This window comes from Alosa alosa, chromosome 20, assembly GCF_017589495.1.
Source record: "Alosa alosa isolate M-15738 ecotype Scorff River chromosome 20, AALO_Geno_1.1, whole genome shotgun sequence".
NCBI lineage: Eukaryota > Metazoa > Chordata > Actinopteri > Clupeiformes > Clupeidae > Alosa > Alosa alosa.
This window is the reverse complement of record NC_063208.1, coordinates 1,725,613-1,743,112: the sequence shown is the minus strand read 5'-3', so window position 1 is coordinate 1,743,112 and position 17,500 is coordinate 1,725,613. Positions and strand designations below refer to the sequence as shown.

At 42.2% G+C, this 17,500-nt stretch overlaps 2 protein-coding genes and 1 long non-coding RNA gene across 3 annotated transcripts in view; 1 reads left to right on the top strand and 2 right to left on the bottom strand.

The window, feature by feature from the left end:
- ripor2 (RHO family interacting cell polarization regulator 2) overlaps positions 1-5,235 on the bottom strand; it is a 115,043-nt gene extending 109,808 nt beyond the window's left edge. The window contains exons 1-2 of the mRNA XM_048229520.1: positions 5,025-5,235; positions 4,014-4,120 (exon numbers count right to left, since the gene is read on the bottom strand). The gene's annotated coding sequence lies outside the window, so the exon portion shown is untranslated. The remainder of the gene's footprint in view (positions 1-4,013; positions 4,121-5,024) is intronic.
- A 3,030-nt stretch (positions 5,236-8,265) lies between these two features.
- si:dkeyp-120h9.1 (Y+L amino acid transporter 2-like) overlaps positions 8,266-17,500 on the bottom strand; it is a 37,555-nt gene continuing 28,320 nt past the window's right edge. Inside the window, exons 9-10 of the mRNA XM_048229781.1 lie at positions 15,941-16,124; positions 8,266-8,444 (exon numbers count right to left, since the gene is read on the bottom strand). Of these exons, the coding sequence (XP_048085738.1) occupies positions 8,350-8,444; positions 15,941-16,124 (279 nt within the window). The 3' untranslated portion in view covers positions 8,266-8,349. The remainder of the gene's footprint in view (positions 8,445-15,940; positions 16,125-17,500) is intronic.
- On the top strand, positions 10,338-11,840 carry LOC125285364. Its single transcript, XR_007192017.1, has 2 exons — positions 10,338-10,372; positions 11,560-11,840. It is a non-coding gene; the product is annotated as an uncharacterized LOC125285364 (long non-coding RNA).

Here is a 17,500-nt window from a genome sequence, read left to right as displayed (position 1 = left end):
TCTCGCTGGAGTGAGTGCATAATGGGCTGTTGCAAAAAGAAAATAATTAGGAGATGATCTGCATCTCCATTTACCAAAGCGCTATAGTTTTTGCTCAAGGCGTAGTCATGATGTCAACATTGGGGGGACCAAATCTGTGGTGGGGTCTGAGATTTCCTACCATGCAAAAAATATTATTAAAATCACAAACAAGTAGTTAGTTAAGTCAGTCAATTAGGGTATTCCAAACATTTTGTGGGACATAGGCATGAATGCTTCGTGGCATGGCATGGATGGATTATGAACCCTGGGCAGAGATGCCAATGTTCCGTCACCTGAGTCAGACAGAAAGCGGGCCCTGCTTACTCTGTTAAAGGTTTGAGTGTATGCCCTTTCAAACTGCGTTAAAAGGGGTATATTTAACAGCCAAATTTCAGAATTTCAAATTTTCCTGGGAGACACCCCGGAACCCCCCGATAATATGATCAGCACCACCTCTCACAAAAATACTATCAACATCCCTGCTGCGGTCCGTCAAATATGACAACTGTTGTCCGGTCCGTTTAGTGAAAAATGTTGCTGTAGACTGTTTGTATATCAATTCAGCAAATGTCTGCTTAAACACACTACTGTGTTACAAAGGTGATGTGGTGTACTGGCAGAGATGTTCTTAAAGAGAGAGATAGCAAGCTTACCACTTTTCCCATTGACTAAAATGTAACGGCTAACTGATAGCTCGGGTCATATGTATCACTGCAAGCCAATGGTATCACTTTTCCAACATCATTCTGCCGATGTACGGACACAGTGTTCCTGTAACAACAGAGCGGATTTTTCCGTCAGTTGTCTCTAAGGCTGCAAAATTCCAGGAATTTTGGAAACTTTCCATTAGCCTGGTCCTACCAGACTATCGTACATATTTCATATTTCATGATGCACAGAGTCTGGCCACGTTCCATTGCCAAGCGTTAACTTCCTTATTGGCAAATAGTGATTTAAAGTAGAGATGCACCGATATGGAATTTTAGGGCCGATAACGATAACCGATATTTATTGGTTTGTTGTGGCCAATACCGATACGATAACCGATAATATTACTCTTGAAAAAAAATTGTGAAAAGTGATTTGGGGAAAGCATTTAATAAGCATAATTTTATAGCAGTAATTTTACCTACCACCAAATGATGGACAGAACTCATAATAGGCTAGTCCTCAATAGTACGGCAGTCAACAACATAACAGTAGCCCAGCCCTACAGTATGTGTGGCTCCTTTAAGTGAACCTGACGTCAGTGAATTGCGAGTGAGTGGCTAGAGAGTTTGAATCGTTTTCATTTAGGACTAAGCGGCTCATAAACGACTCAGCTTGGGAATAAGCTACAGTATAGCGACCAAATCAGAGTTTGTGAGGGAAACTTAGGGAAGGTTTCAACTGCGGGTAACTGAATAAAGCTGCAACTCCTCAGACTGTATCTTGTCCGTCTACTCTGTTGCGCACAACCTGCTGAAAGGAGTTAGCCCCGAAGGTTTTAATAACTTTTTATGATGACCTGTCTGGAACTGAAGCACGAATGGTTAGCATATTTCTAGGTAATAATACAAAACCCAAGCTAAAGTAATGCAAATATAATACTAAAACACAACTTAGAACTAGGCCTACTTATACTCGTCCCACTAACGAGTTTGTTCATTTGTTTCCCCGACCAGCGCGGTAAAGTGCAAACACATCAGCACAAGACGGCTCTAGATAGGGCTGAGCTCCGCTCTGTTAAGGTTAAATGGCGAATCATTCACCAGAGGATTTTGAGATGCAGATTCCCAAATGAACGCATATCCACAGATTTTGTTAGAGTGGTGAAATACATTCACACCGCTGACATTATATTGAGGAAAAAGTATAGCCAACCAAGCTCAAGTAGCTCAGTGTAGCCAGGCCGGACCTTCACATTATGCCTAAATTAGGACTTTAAAATATCGAGCAAATTATCGGCCAGAATTCTGTTATCGGACCGATAATAATATTTTCATTTTTTCACTTATCGGCTAATAATATATCGGCCGCCGCATCCCTAATTTAAAGTCAACATTATATTAGCCTACTATATGATGCTGCATAATATAATGTTGACTTACAAAGTCTTTATAGACTAATAAAGCCCATGAAATTTTCGCATACCATACCTTTACAACCCTAGTTGTTTCACAACAAGGTATCTTTTTTTTTTACATTTTAGATCTTAGTAGATGGCATCATACTGTAGTTTCTTAGGCTGTGGATAAGATGTGAAAGACAATCACAAAGGTAGTCTAATTACTATGAAGCCAACTGTTTTACAAAAATAGGTGTGTGTTCAGGGAACTGAGACATTTCTCCCATAGGATTTCATTCAAACAGAACAGAACCTCTTGAAGACCCCAATGCCTTTACACGTTTTCACCCGAAGCCTGGAATCTCCACCTTTAAGAACATCCCTGATACTAGCCTTCGGCATACTGGGGCAAATTGATGGAACGTAAAGACAAAATCTAGCCAGTACTACGTTTTTACTAGTCTGTTGATGTCAATTCTGGACCTCTGGCCAACGCTAGCGGACAAATTCAGGGCCGAATTTCTTTCCCAGTCCACCTCTGCAGAGGTGTGTACAGCTGTGCATGCAACGGCTTATAGTGCCCCTAAAGGTCCCCAAATAAGGATGAACTCATGAACCCCTACACTGTGCTCTGCGGTCTTTGCAGCTACTCTTCCCCTCAGAAGGAGAACAGTAGAGTCAGTGTTGACTTACTTTGACCCAGAAGCTATATTATCAAATGTGATTTTTTTTTTGTGTGTTAACTTTAAAACTGTGATCTAGGTCCAATTTCTGAAAACATAAATCCAGTACAGTTCATCTAAGTCTGTAGTTTTCCTGTGTTTGTATTTCGGTCATGCACAAATTCTGGGGCTGATGGTCCTCATTCACTGAATTTATTGTGGTCAGGAAACAGTATTGTCCCTTTTCCCATCTCTCTCTCTCTCTTTCAGCATCATTGAAGGGATACAGAAGATGAAGGCTTTTCACGAAGCTGCCATGAAAACTGCTCCACTGCCATAGAGTTCACAGGATTTCCTCAAGTTAGCAAATCATTTCTTTACTTGATTCTGTTTATCAGATAGAGGACTATTTTAAGTTGTATACCTCTCTTACTTAAAACATTTTTATGTAAACATTTTTATACAAACTTTTGGTTTGTGGTGTTCTCTCTGTATGTCTAACACAGCTACTGGATGGATGGATCTACCCACCTACCTATCTATCTATCTATCTATCTATCTATCTATATCAATGAATCAATCATCCTGAGAGTCCAAGCTTACTCGTCCCGAGTATAAGTATATATACTTTTTTGATCCCGTGAGGATTTGGTCTCTGCATTTAACCCAATCGGTGAATTAGTGAAACACAAACAGCACACAGTGAACACACTGAGAGGTGAAGCACACACTAATCCCGGCGCAGTGAGCTGCCTGCTTCAACGGCGGCGCTCGGGGAGCAGTGAGGGGCTAGGTGCCTTGCTCAAGGGGACTTCAGCCGCGGCCCACTGGTCGGGGCTCGAACCGGCAACCCTCCGGTTACAAGTCCAGAGTGCTAACCAGTGGGCCACGGCTGCCCCTTCAAGAGTGTGATTTTTGTATAACATTTTACTGAAATGTTTTTGATATCTGGGTTCTACCTGGTGGCTTGTATTGTGATGTGCTCATTAAACATCTTCTCACTAACTGTTGTGTATTTATTTTTTTTGTAACAAGAGAAAAGGATATTTATATAAACCTCCTATACAGTAGATGTCACACAAAAGCAGGCCCTTTACTAGAGTTCACCTATAAACTGGTTACACACACACACACACACACCAGCATCACTCTCAGTGGGCTGTAAACCTGTGACCTGACACACGGCAGCCCCGCACCTTACCCCTGCACCACACACACACACACGGCAGGACCACACTTACCCCTGCACCACACACACACACACACGGCAGGACCACACTTACCCCTGCACCAGCACCACTCTGGTCTCCTGGGCGATGTGTGGATTTGAGGTTAACATCGGAAGACACCAAAGCCTGATATTGCGATTCCACCACGTGAGTAAGACTGACTGTTGAACAGAAGAAAATTCTGACAAATAACCCCTTCAAATGATGACATCTGGGGGGTATTCCATCAATAACCCCTTAAATGATGACATACAGTATAGGTATTTCATCAACCTCGCTAAAGGCCAAACTTGGCTTATTCCGATGTCTCGCTAATTTTAGTGAGAGTTCCGTTCCATTAGTGTGGTTTACGTGAATCTCAGCTTGGTAACTGGGAATTTATGCCATAGAACTAGCCTGCTCCGTAACAGGTGAACTTTCAAGCTGAATCAAGCTTTGTTACAGAAAAACCCATCAGTCGGAAAACGAGGCCCAAAAGACAATTCCGTCAACCTGTGCTGTGTTCTCATCACCTTTATGCTTTAAGCCTACCTTTCTGTTAAGCGCCGCCTTCATTAGCGAAGTTGATGGAATAGGCTACCTCCTGATGACTTTTAGGGAAACTATTGATAAATAGATATTGATATTGATGCTGATTGAAGAGGATGCAGCTTGAAGGTTGTTGATTTTTCCCCATACAGAAAAAAAATATATTGAAATATATTTGTAAGTGTCAAAAAATATATTTTTGGGCCAATTTTGAATATTTACATATATCTCAAAAATAAATTGTGAAAATATATTTCAAATATATTTTTGTTGTGTATGGGTCAGTTAAAAATTAAATCAAATTACACCTCTCCCTCTCCTCCCAAAGTAACATTGTAGGTCCTACACCTCTCCTTCTAAAGTACAATAGTAGGCCCCAACTGCTTTTCTCCTACCCAAGGATTGTGAAGGCTAGGCTACATCACAAGTTTTACAAGTGCACACACTAAATGAGCTATAAAATGCAGACTGTTCCATTATATAGCACGTTTCCACTAAAAATTAAAAAAAAATATTATGTACAAGACTGACGTTTACCAAGGATGCCAAAGCTTTTCATAATTTCTCGGGGACACAGAAGGCCATATCAACCCGACATGGGGCACCAGGTTCACAGAGGTGAAGGGCTGGACAAACACAAAATGAGAAGGTGTTAGGTAAGGTAGACAGTACACTCTTTGTGGGTAAAACTATGACAACCAGTAGCCTAGGATAGTCTGCCACAGTATAGCTGTCTTACTGCGGTTAATGGTAACGGGGTTTGTGCTTCAGATTCACCTTTTTCATACCACTCAGCCTGGGGTTCTCGTCTAGCCCTGTCGGGATTTTCCGATAATGATAACAATCTCATTATGCTGACATTGAATTTTCATTTATGCCGTGTGTAGGCAACTGTGCTCGATCTTGTAGCACTGCACAGATCTGGCTGCATCTTACAATACAAACAATCTGCGCAGCACAGCAAGATCGAACGCACCCACTGATTTCACGCTACCGGACCAGAAAGGGGATTTTCTACCTACAGATACAGGTCGTGTTCTCTGTACACTTTTAAAGTTTACAAAACTTCGGTTTGTCTATAGAAAACAAAAGAAAAGATATCCGCACACTGTGTCTAAAGCTCCCAGTTTAATGGTGGGTGATACACTCAGGTCTTCGTCAGGTGTCTATTGTCTGTAGAAACTCTCACCAACCACACAGAACAGAAGTGTAATTATATTTAATTGTCAATTGTATAAATTTATATAGGGACATGCTCCTTGCCAGCATCGACTGTAAGCCCATTCAGTGATAATGCAAATAAAACGGTCTTGCTAAAAACGCCACCAATTAATGTAATCTTAATTAAAAGCTTGAAGTTGTTACTACCGTAAACAGACCCTAGGTTGTTTTTACTCCAGAGTTACACTTTAAAAAACAACCACAAGGCTGAAATCTTCCAGATTGCTTTTATTGTATAGTGTGTGTATAATCCAACAAAATAAATACAAACATCTTCACAAACATGACAATGTTGGAACGCATAGACTTCGTAAAGCACAAAACATGACGATTCAATAAAGACCATCAACGATGTAAAAGACCAGAACGGTGTCCAATAAAGACCAGGCATCAACGATGTCGAAGACCAGAAGACCAGAACGGTGTCCAGATATAAAAGATATAAAGGCTAAAACGTGGCATGGGGGGTCACATGGGTGGTCACACTCTAGGAGGTAGACGCTGCACACTTCTCAGAACAATGCGTGCCTTAGACACACACACACACACACACACACACACACACACACACACACGCACGCACGCCTGAGAGATGATCACCTTTGGACTTGAAGAACATTTATGAATAAATCATGGAAACCGCTTCAGCGGTTACGTCACATAAAGCTCAGGAGAAACAGAAATTGAAAGTGTGTAAGTGTGTGTAGTGTGTAAAGTGTGTAGTGTGTGTATGTATTTGTGTAGTGTGTATAGTGTGTAAGTGTGTGTATAGTGTGTAAGTGTGTGTAAGTGTGTGTAAGTGTATGTAGTGTGTAAGTGTGTGTAGTGTGTAGTGTGTAAGTGTGTGTAGTGTGTAAGTGTGTGTAGTGTGTGTAGTGTGTAGTGTGTAGTGTGTAAGTGTGTGTAGTGTGTGTAGTGTGTGTAAGTGTGTGTAGTGTGTAAGTGTGTGTAGTGTGTAAGTGTGTGTAGTGTGTAAGTGTGTGTAGTGTGTGGTGTGTGTAAGTGTGTGTAGTGTGTAAGTGTGTGTAGTGTGTGTAGTGTGTAGACAAGAGCAGCATTGCCCGTGTAGCTCACACACATCGTGTGTGTGTGACACTAGAGGAGGATGTGACCGCTGACTTACTGTTGAACTTGTGTGCAAGTGTGTTTGTATGTAAATGTGTTTGTGTTTGTATGTAAGTGTGTGTGTGTGTGTTTGTGTGTGTGTGTGTGTGTGTGGAAATTGGCACCAGCCACCAGCCAAATGCTGGTAAAATATGAAATTGGCTGGTAGAGTTCAGACACAAAGTAACAATTTCAAATTGAGTGGCTGGTGCATTTGACTGAGAATCTGCCAATGGCTGGTAGATGTACACATTTTACAATTTAATTTCCACCCCTGGTGCGAATGAAGCTGGAAAGTGTGAAAGCTGGTGTGTGTCTGTGTGTGTGTGTGTGTGTGTGTGTGTGGTGTGTGTGTGTGTGTGTGTGTATGTGTGAGACCCACAATCATACAGAAGCATTTACATAGAAACATTACATATGTCAGATGAGAGGCGACGCGACAACACTACACACACTACCCAGCTCTAAAGGCATCCCCCACATCCCCGAAGACCCCAAGACCAGGCCTGAGGACCAGGATTAGGATGAGGACCAGGATTAGGCCCAGACCCTGACTGTGGCGTCACAGCTTCAGTGCCCACGCTACTCAGAAACCACATCAGGTGTCATGGATTGCACAGCTTCCACACAAATAACATAGTGGTGGACGGCAACACGTTTTACACATAAAGTGATGACTTTGCTGTGGCTAGTGTCCCAAACACATTAAATGATGACTGACACAATCACTTTGGCAGGAAACACAGTAAAGCTTGCGCTGTTCAGCTAACTCTAGCACTTACCCCCCTGAAGGCATCATAACATAAAAGATTTGGTTCCTGTTCCTTATCTGACAGAACCATCTACTTGTGAGCACGGTCCCATTTCCTCATCTAACAGAATCTACTGGTCCAAGTTCTGACATATCAGGTGCACACACACACACACAACCGTAGTGTCTCTGACATACACACAACCATCAACATCAAATCACACACACACACACACACAGGATTGTCAAGCTCCAATTTCTGGCCCCCCAGAAATCCTTCCCCCATTTAAAAACCCCTCACACACACACACAAAGACACACACCCCTCGTCCACTCTGTCCATTCCGTCAGCCCGCGCTGACCTTGGTGACCTCGGTGACCTGCAGCATAGGGGTCGCAGCTCTCAGATCCGCAGAACCTCTTGGCATCAGAACAGTTCCTGATGTCCTGGCGGTGAAATGGAACCTCTTGGCTGCGTGAGTCCAACAGTGGGCTTTGCTGCAATCCCTCACTGCCCCCAGCAGAGGGAGACACACTCCAGCACTACACAGCAAGGCACTGGTGCAGGGGCATCAAGGAGCCTGAATTAAAGTCATACACACACATGTGTGTGTGTTTGTGTGAGAGAGAGGACAGTAAGGTGTGTCTGTATCTGTGTGTGTGTGTGTGTGTGTGTGTGTGTGTGTGTGTGTGTGTGTGTGTGTGTGTGTGTGTGAGTGAGTGTGAGTGAGAGAGAGAGAGAGAGGACAGTAAGGTGTGTGTGTGTGTGTGGAGCAGGGTGCTTCTCTAATCGGTCTTGCCCTCAGGCAGGTTGTCCAGGTCCAGGTCAGGATCGGCCACACAGCAGAAACACAACTTCTGGGTGTACAGGGAGATCCAGTCTACACACACACACACAAATTAGGAGATTAGATTCTATGACCAATGTATTTTAAATCCTCATATTGTGGTGAGGAACGCAGCTGCTGATCCTTTCACCAACTAGACAGAGGACTAGTCACTCCTACATTGACAACTCACCAATCCATGCCTAAAGACAAACCCAATATTCTAAAGTTGCCTAGACAATGCCCAATGAACCCCAACATTCTAAAGTTGCCTAGACAATGCCCAATGAACCCCAACATTCTAAAGTTGCCTAGACAATGCCTCAATATTCTAAAGTTGCCTAGACAATGCCTAATGAACCCCAACATTCTAAAGTTGCCTAGACAATGCCCAATGAACCCCAACATTCTAAAGTTGCCTAGACAATGCCCAATGAACCCCAACATTCTAAAGTTGCCTAGACAATGCCTCAATATTCTAACGTTGCCTAGACAATGCCTAATAAACCCCAACATTCTTTTTTTTTTTATTTTATCTTTATTGAAGCCAACAGGTTTCAAAACAATGTAGGAATTCATTTTTTTTTTTACATATTTTCTGTTTTGTTATACTGTATGGTTTACAGATTCCTGGTACCGAGGATCAGAAAGGGAAAGGAAAAAATAAAATAATTAAATAAATAAAATATAATAGAAAAGAAAACCACCTGGCTTTTCTATCTGAGGCCCTAGTGATCCTCATGTCCATATCAGATTTCTTCCCAAGCCCAAAGTTTTTTTTTTTTTTTTTTTGTACATTTGTGTAAAATTAACAGTAGAAACATTTAGAACATAGGGGGAGTTTCACTACACTTCTCTAAAAGAAAAGAAAGAGAGAAAAAGGACATGCATATTCATAGACAATTACAAAAAACAAAATTACCAGACAAAATGTGATCTTAAGCCTATATGTTCAACATACCCAGTCCATTTAGACCATATCCTAGAAAATTTGTCAGTCTGAATTTTGAGGGAGTAGGATAACTTTTTTTATAGTATATATATATATATATATATAGCAGGCGACCGGCAAATGGAATAGAATCTATTGTAGTGAATGATGCAACGCACACAGCAAGTGGAACGGCAGGCGACCGGCAAATGGAATAGAATCTATTGTAGTGAATGATGCAACGCAACACAGCAAGTGGAGCGGCAGACGAATCGCAAATGGAATAGAATCTATTGTAGTGAATGATGCAACGACACAGCAAGTGGAACGACGAAGCTGACCGGCAAATGGAATAGAATCTATTGTAGTGAAATGCGCGCACACAGCAAGTGGAACGGAGGCGACCCGGCAAATGGAATAGAATCTATTGTAGTGAATGAACAGCATACACAGCAAGTGGAGCGGCAGGCGACCGGCAAATGGAATAGAATCTATTGTAGTGAATGATGCAAGCGCACACAGCAAGTGGACGCTGGCAGGCGACCGGCAAATGGAATAGAATCTATTTAGTGAATGATAATGATGCAGGCGCGGCAAATGGAATACAGAATCAGCAAGTGGGCGGCAGGCGACCCGGCAAATGGAATAGAATCTATTGTAGTGAATGATGCAAGCGACACAGCAAGTGGAACGACAGGCGACCCGGCAAATGGAATAGAATCTATTGTAGTGAATGATGCAACGACACAGCAAGTGGAACGGCAGGCGACCGGCAAATGGAATAGAATCTATTGTAGTGAATGATGCAACGCGACACAGAATGGAACGGCAGGCGACCGGCAAATGGAATAGAATCTATTGTAGTGAATGATGCAACGCACACAGCAAGTGGAACGGCAGGCGACCGGCAAATGGAATAGAATCTATTGTAGTGAATGATGCAACGGCAAATGGAATACAGCAAGTGGAACGGCAGGCGGCAATGACCCGGCAAATGGAATAGAATCTATTGTAGTGAATGATGCAACGCACACAGCAAGTGGAACGGCAGGTAATCGGCAAATGGAATAGAATCTATTGTAGTGAATGATGCAACGCGACACAGCAAGTGGAACGCAGGCTAACCGGCAAATGGAATAGATTCTATTGTAGTGAATGATGCAACGCACACAGCAAGTGGAACGGCAGGCGACCGGCAAATGGAATAGAATCTATTGTAGTGAATGATGCAACGCACACAGCAAGTGGAACGGCAGGCGACCGGCAAATGGAATAGAATCTATTGTAGTGAATGATGCAACGCACACAGCAAGTGGAACGGCAGGCGACCGGCAAATGGAATAGAATCTATTGTAGTGAATGATGCAACGCGACACAGCAAGTGGAACGAAGCGACCGGCATGGGAATCTATTGTAGTAACCGCAAATGGAATAGAATCTATTGTAGTGAATGATGCAACGCGACACAGCAAGTGGAACGGCAGGCGACCGGCAAATGGAATAGAATCTATTGTAGTGAATGATGCAACGCGACACAGCAAGTGGAACGGCAGGCGACCGCAAATGGAATAGAATCTATTGTAGTGAATGATGCAACGCACACAGCAAGTGGAACGGCAGGCGACCGGCAAATGGAATAGAATCTATTGTAGTGAATGATGCAACGCATTACACAGCAAGTGGAACGGCAGGCGACCGGCAAATGGAATAGAATCTATTGTAGTGAATGATGCAACGCGACACAGCAAGTGGAACGGCAGGCTTAACGGCAAATGGAATAGAATCTATTGTAGTGAATGATGCAACGCGACACAGCAAGTGGAACGCAGGCGACCCGCAAATGGAATAGAATCTATTGTAGTGAATGATGCAACGCGACACAGCAAATTGGAACGGCAGGCGACCGGCAAATGGAATAGAATCTATTGTAGTGAATGATGCAACGACACAGCAAGTGGAACGGCAGGCGACCGGCAAATGGAATAGAATCTATTGTAGTGAATGATGCAACGCACACAGCAAGTGGAACGGCAGGCGACCGGCAAATGGAATAGAATCTATTGTAGTGAATGATGCAACGCACACAGCAAATTGGAACGGCAGGCTTAACCGCAAATGGAATAGAATCTATTGTAGTGAATGATGCAACGCGACACAGCAAGTGGAACGGCAGGCGACCGGCAAATGGAATAGAATCTATTGTAGTGAATGATGCAACACAGCAAAGTGGAACGGCAGGCGACCGGCAAATGGAATAGAATCTATTGTAGTGAATGATGCAACGCACACAGCAAGTGGAACGGCAGGCGACCGGCAAATGGAATAGAATCTATTGTAGTGAATGATGCAACGCACACAGCAAGTGGAACGGCAGGCGACCGGCAAATGGAATAGAATCTATTGTAGTGAATGATGCAACGCACACAGCAAGTGGAACGGCAGGCGACCGGCAAATGGAATAGAATCTATTGTAGTGAATGATGCAACGCACACAGCAAGTGGAACGGCAGGCGACCGGCGCCATCGCTCCACCCTCTTCTATTTTTCAGGGCAATTTTGATCCGTCGACTGAATCGATGGGTGATCGCCACCAGTGTGTAGTAAAGCGATTACAGAATTCCACCTTTGCGTTTGACTGTCTTATCGCCCGTGTGTGCGGTGGGCTTCAGGCGGGGATCACACAGGAAGTAACGCACCGGCAGCGGTAAGCGCAACGCAGCGCTCAGACCATACTACGTTCTATCTCGTTACTAAGCAACACAAACGGTTTGCCTAAACTGACCATTGAATACTCTCGCTTTGAACTAAGTTATACCGAGTATTTTGACAACAGCACTGGAATAGTCTCTTACGACGGTCATCCCATTCATTTTCTGATCATACTGAGGGGAGCTACATTAGTTAACCACAGGCAGCACTAACATTAGTGGAAGTTAGCCGGTGGAAGTAATATGTACTGTATGTAGTAAGTAATGCCCACTGTAGTATGTATGTAGTAAGTAATGCCCACTGTAGTATGTATGTAGTAAGTAATGCCCACTGTAGTATGTATGTAGTAAGTAATGCCCACTGTAGTATGTATGTAGTATGCATCTTTAAAAACACTGGATTGGGACAGCTCTGTTTGCTTAAGCTATTAAGCTGCTGTTGACTCGTCCCACACGATCACATCGCTCACTCTGTCCTGGTCCCGTTGGTGCGGTCAGGGAGTGTGAACTGTTACATAGTTTCTAGTTCAGAGAAACTTCTGGAATGTTGCTCTTGATTTCATGAGGTCAACTGTGGCGAGAGGTCAATCTTGTGTATCAGTGGGGGAGACCACTCCACGGTAATACATTGTGTGTGTGTGTGTGTGCTGTGTCACTGGTCAGAGTCACTTCTATTTTGTCCATGTGTCTCTCTCTCACACACACACACACACACACACACACACACACACAGGGGATGGATCGAAAAAGCATCCCGAGATTCTTTAGATTTTTATTAGAGAAGCTCACATGCATCTGTTGTTCTGTGTGTGTGTGTGTGTGGGTGTGTGTGTGTGTGTGTGTGTGTGTGTGTGTGTGTGTGTGTTAACTCTGTGGACATGTTTAGAGCAGACAGGAGTCATCCTCCCCTCTGTCCCTCCCCAGGGGTAAACTGATCTAGCAGGACTGTGGGCTGACACACACACACACACACACAAACTGCAGGTCTGGAACTAGAGGGGTGTGTGTGTGTGTGTGTGTCAATAAGCAGTAGCAGTCTTACATTTGTTTCAATGTGCAAACTCCAGAGGAGGCTTTAAGGCGTGCGTGTGTGTGCGTGTGTGTGTGTGTGCGTGTGTGTGTGTGTGTGTCTCAATGAGTGTATAAAAGTTAAACTCCTGTGTCTTATTTGTGTGAGCACACTCTGGTGTGTGTGTGCGTGTGTGTCCGTCCACATATGGGAAGGTGTATGTGGAAAACTTAGACTGGCATGTCAAGCAGCATTTCTTGTGTGTGTATTTAGGTGTGTGTGTGTGTGTGTGTTAGAGTGTGGTCTTCCTCACTCACTACATTTATGATGAATGCTGGCCGTGAACGAGCCTGTCTGTGTGCCTCTCAGTCAGTGCTTGTCTGATGAGCGCTGGCAGTGACCAAGTGAGAGTGTGTGTGTGTGTGTTTGTTTACTGTATGTGTATTTGTGTGTGTGTGTCTCACCAAGCATGTGTCTGATGAATGCTGGCAGTGACCAAGTGAGTGTAAGTGAGTGTGAGTGTGTGCGTGTGTGTGTGTGTGTGTGCCTGTGAGAGTGAGTGAGGGTGTGTGTGGGTGTGTGTGTGTGTGCCTGTGAGAGTGAGTGAGGGTGTGTGTGGGTTAGGGCTGGGCGATATGGCGGAAAACTATCACGATATAAGTATTTCATATCAGTCGATATTGATAATTATTGATTTTTTTTTTTTTAATCCATTTCAGATAAGGACCAGAAGGAAAAAAAAGTTCAATTTAAACACTTTTATTTTAAACGTAACCTTCCTCTGATTTAATCACCTCAGTTATCGATCAAAGCAAACAGGGAAAAGAAATGGCAACACAATCATGAAAAACACTCAAATAAATAAACGTGCACATAAGTCTGAATGAAAAGCAACACTGGTTGAAGCCTGGAAATATTGGTAGTGCCAAAAAGACATTTAGTTAACTATTAACACATTTTAATACAATATTAGTTAATAGATTTGTTAAAACATTAACATACAGATTTTATGCAAACAACTAATATTTAATTAATGATGAAAAAACTATTAACTTGTGCCAAATAGATATTTTAGTAACAATTAACAAATATTAACAAAGGCTTAGGTAATTACTAGTTTGCTATTTATTATGGCACCTTATTATAGAGTGTTACCCAACAATGCTAATGTTTTGAAATCAATTGCGAGTTTCACTGCCTTCACTCTTGAACACATAGACTATACAGTCTATGCTTGAACAAAACGAGTGAATGAATAAATAATATAAACTCAAAAACAACTTATTATAACTTATAATATGAAGGCCTATTCAAATCTATAGCCTACGTTCTTATATTAAAAGAGTTCACTCCAAATTATTGTCTAGGTGTAGGTGGTTATAAAATAAATTATAAACATAATAGCCTATTGTCTCCCATAAGTCCCAAAGTGTTTGAAATAAAATTATCTGAAATGCAATGGCTTTCAATTCAATTTATGCCTAGTATTTAATCTGAGTAGCACACAGTTGATTTGACATTTATGAACAATCGTCGACACATGAAGCAGTTTTAATTATTAGCTGCCTAGGCTACAGAATAATTATCCTTTAGCTTGCATCAGATATAATATAGCCCACTGGCAAAGCTGTCACTGAACAGCCTACCAAATGTGCATGACCCTTTATCAGCAGTAGACATATGTCTTTCATCAAAGATTATAACTAAAAACTAAAAACCTGTGAACACGCAAGAAAGTAATTCCTTTCCTATGCCGTCTCGCTGCACGTTACACCACCACCGAACGTAAGTGACGCAGAGTAGCACGATTCCTAGAACCACACGCATGTGAAGTTAAAACATTTTTAATCGTATAATCTTCATACATTCTTTGGAGCTAGTGAATGTGTAAATCCATGCTTGGTTCATTGTCGGAAAAAACATTTCTATAGGCCTACTTCTATTTTTTAAGTTGTAGGCTACAGGTGACGAGAGCACAGGTTGACGGAACCATCTTTTTGGACTCGTTTTCCGACTGATTGGTTTTTTTGCAACACAGCTTAATTTAGCTTGAAAGTTAACCTGATACGGAGCAGGTTAGTTCTGTGGCATAAATTCCCATGGTTACTAAGCTGGGATTCACGTTAGCCTCATTAATGGAACGGAATTCTCACTAAAATTAGCGAGACTTATCGAAATAAGCCAGGTTTGGCCTTTAGCGAGGTTGATGGAATACCACCCAGGTGTCTGATGAACGCTGTGAGTGAGTGAGTGAGTCTCTTTCATCCAGCGAGTGCTGGCCATGTGTGTGTGTGTGTGTGACGATTCGATTTGTCCTATTCTGTTTCGGGGGGCTTTTATTTTGAAACCGTTCCTACCGCGAGGTTGTAAACAGAACAAAACAGAACAAACATTAAACAGAGGCGTAAACATAGAGAAATGAAATAGCACAGAATGATAATTTGATTGCTTCAGCACTCTCCGAAGAGACCCAAGGTTAGTGTTCATTGAATATGCACTTATCAATGTGCATTGTATGCCTAAAGTAATTTGGAATGAGTGAATGAAGGACAAAATAGGCTAGGCCACTTCCACACCGGCAATTTCAGAGTAGCAAGGGTGCCTTCAGGCGGTTGATGTGTATTTTTTAACTGGCTGCAGTTCAACACGTGTGTGTGCGTTTTTTTTTTTTACTGGCCGCAGTTCAACACGTGTGTGCGTGTGTGTTTTTTAACTGGAGTTCAACACGTGTGTGTGTGTGTGTGTGTGTGTGTTTTTGCGTCTTGGCATAATAGTAGTACATGTTGTACGTGACATTGGGGGTGTGGCGAAATCGTTGATCCTACCTTTAAGTTTGAAGTTTGAGAACGAGATGTCATTTCGATCGATCGTGACACCCTTAGTGTGTGTGTGTGTGTCTCACCCAGCATGTGCTTGATGAAGGCCGGCCGTGAGCTGGGCGGCAGATGGACGAACAGGAAGTAGAAGGGGACCCCGGAGACGGCCACGGCGATGCCCACCAGGGAGTTGATGGTGTCGCTGTAGAGCGGAACCACCACCAGGAACACCGTGCACAGACAATACACCACCGGGAAGAACAGGGACAGCTGCAGAGACACACACACACACACTAACACACTATTACACACACACTACACACACCAGGAACACTGTGCACAGACAATACACCACCGGGAAGAACAGGGACAGCTGCAGAGAGAACACTGTTACACTACACACACTACACACACTCTTACACTACACACACTCTTACACTACACACACTACACACTAGGGCTGCAGCTATCGATTCTTTTTGTAATCGATTAATCTAGCACTTTATCGATCGATTAATCAATTAATCGGATACATTTATTTTGCATTTTTAAACAACCAAAACAAATAATGCATAACGAAAATGACATGACTAAAATAATCAAGCAATTGGCACAGAGGTATTTATTCTAACTCCAACATTAGTCAAGTCAAGTCAAGTCATATTTATTTATATAGCACACTTAAACACAATGTTATTGACCCAAGGTGCTCAGAAATAAAATAAACAGTAATAAAAACAAAAATAAAGACATAAATGACAAAACATAAAAATAAATAATTGAAAATACTAAATAATAATAACAATAATAATAATAATAATAATAAACAGATTATGATTGTAGATAAAAATAAACATATGGTTACTGAAACTACTACTACTATAGGCCTAGAGAAAGATGTACAGTAAAGTTAGATGCCAGTTAATATAATGCAGAAAAGAAATAGAATAGATTAAATAAATAAAAAATAAAATTAAAATAAACAACCAAACAAGGGGAGAAATTAATGGACATTATAGGCCATTAATTAGGCTACAAAACTATTGCAATTTACTCATTTAGTGTTTTTAAGTGCCAGTGCCAACTAGTGCTGGGCGGTATACCGGTTCACACCGTATACCGGTGTATATTTTCATTATGATATGAATTTTTAATATACCGCCATACGGTGTATTTGATTACCTAACGCTTGAACGCCTACCGGTGTGACTGTGTTTCATAATGGCCTTTTTTTTCACATTACCATGGTGCGACTGCCAGACAGAGTGAGGGTAAACACAAACACCTTAAGTTTTTCCCCTGAAGTATGACCCTTAAGGCTTAATTTCTCCTTAGGTAAGGGGTTTATTTAAGGGTGTTGCACAGAATACCTTAAATTGTTTCTTTAGTTAAGGGATATTGCATTGAAAGGGATTTACGGTCACGAAAATTCTATTGAGATTGTTCAACAGCTGTAACTAGCTGGCTAGTAGGCTACTGTAGGTGATGTCGTTAGTTAGCAACCCACCGAACACAGTGAAGTTTAATGATCTTATCATTCATCTCACCTTAAGAATATTCGCTGAAATTATCCATGTAGCAAGTAAAGCATGTTATAGACATGAAGTAAGCAATACTAGCTGGCTAGTTAGAAATGATCCTGACTG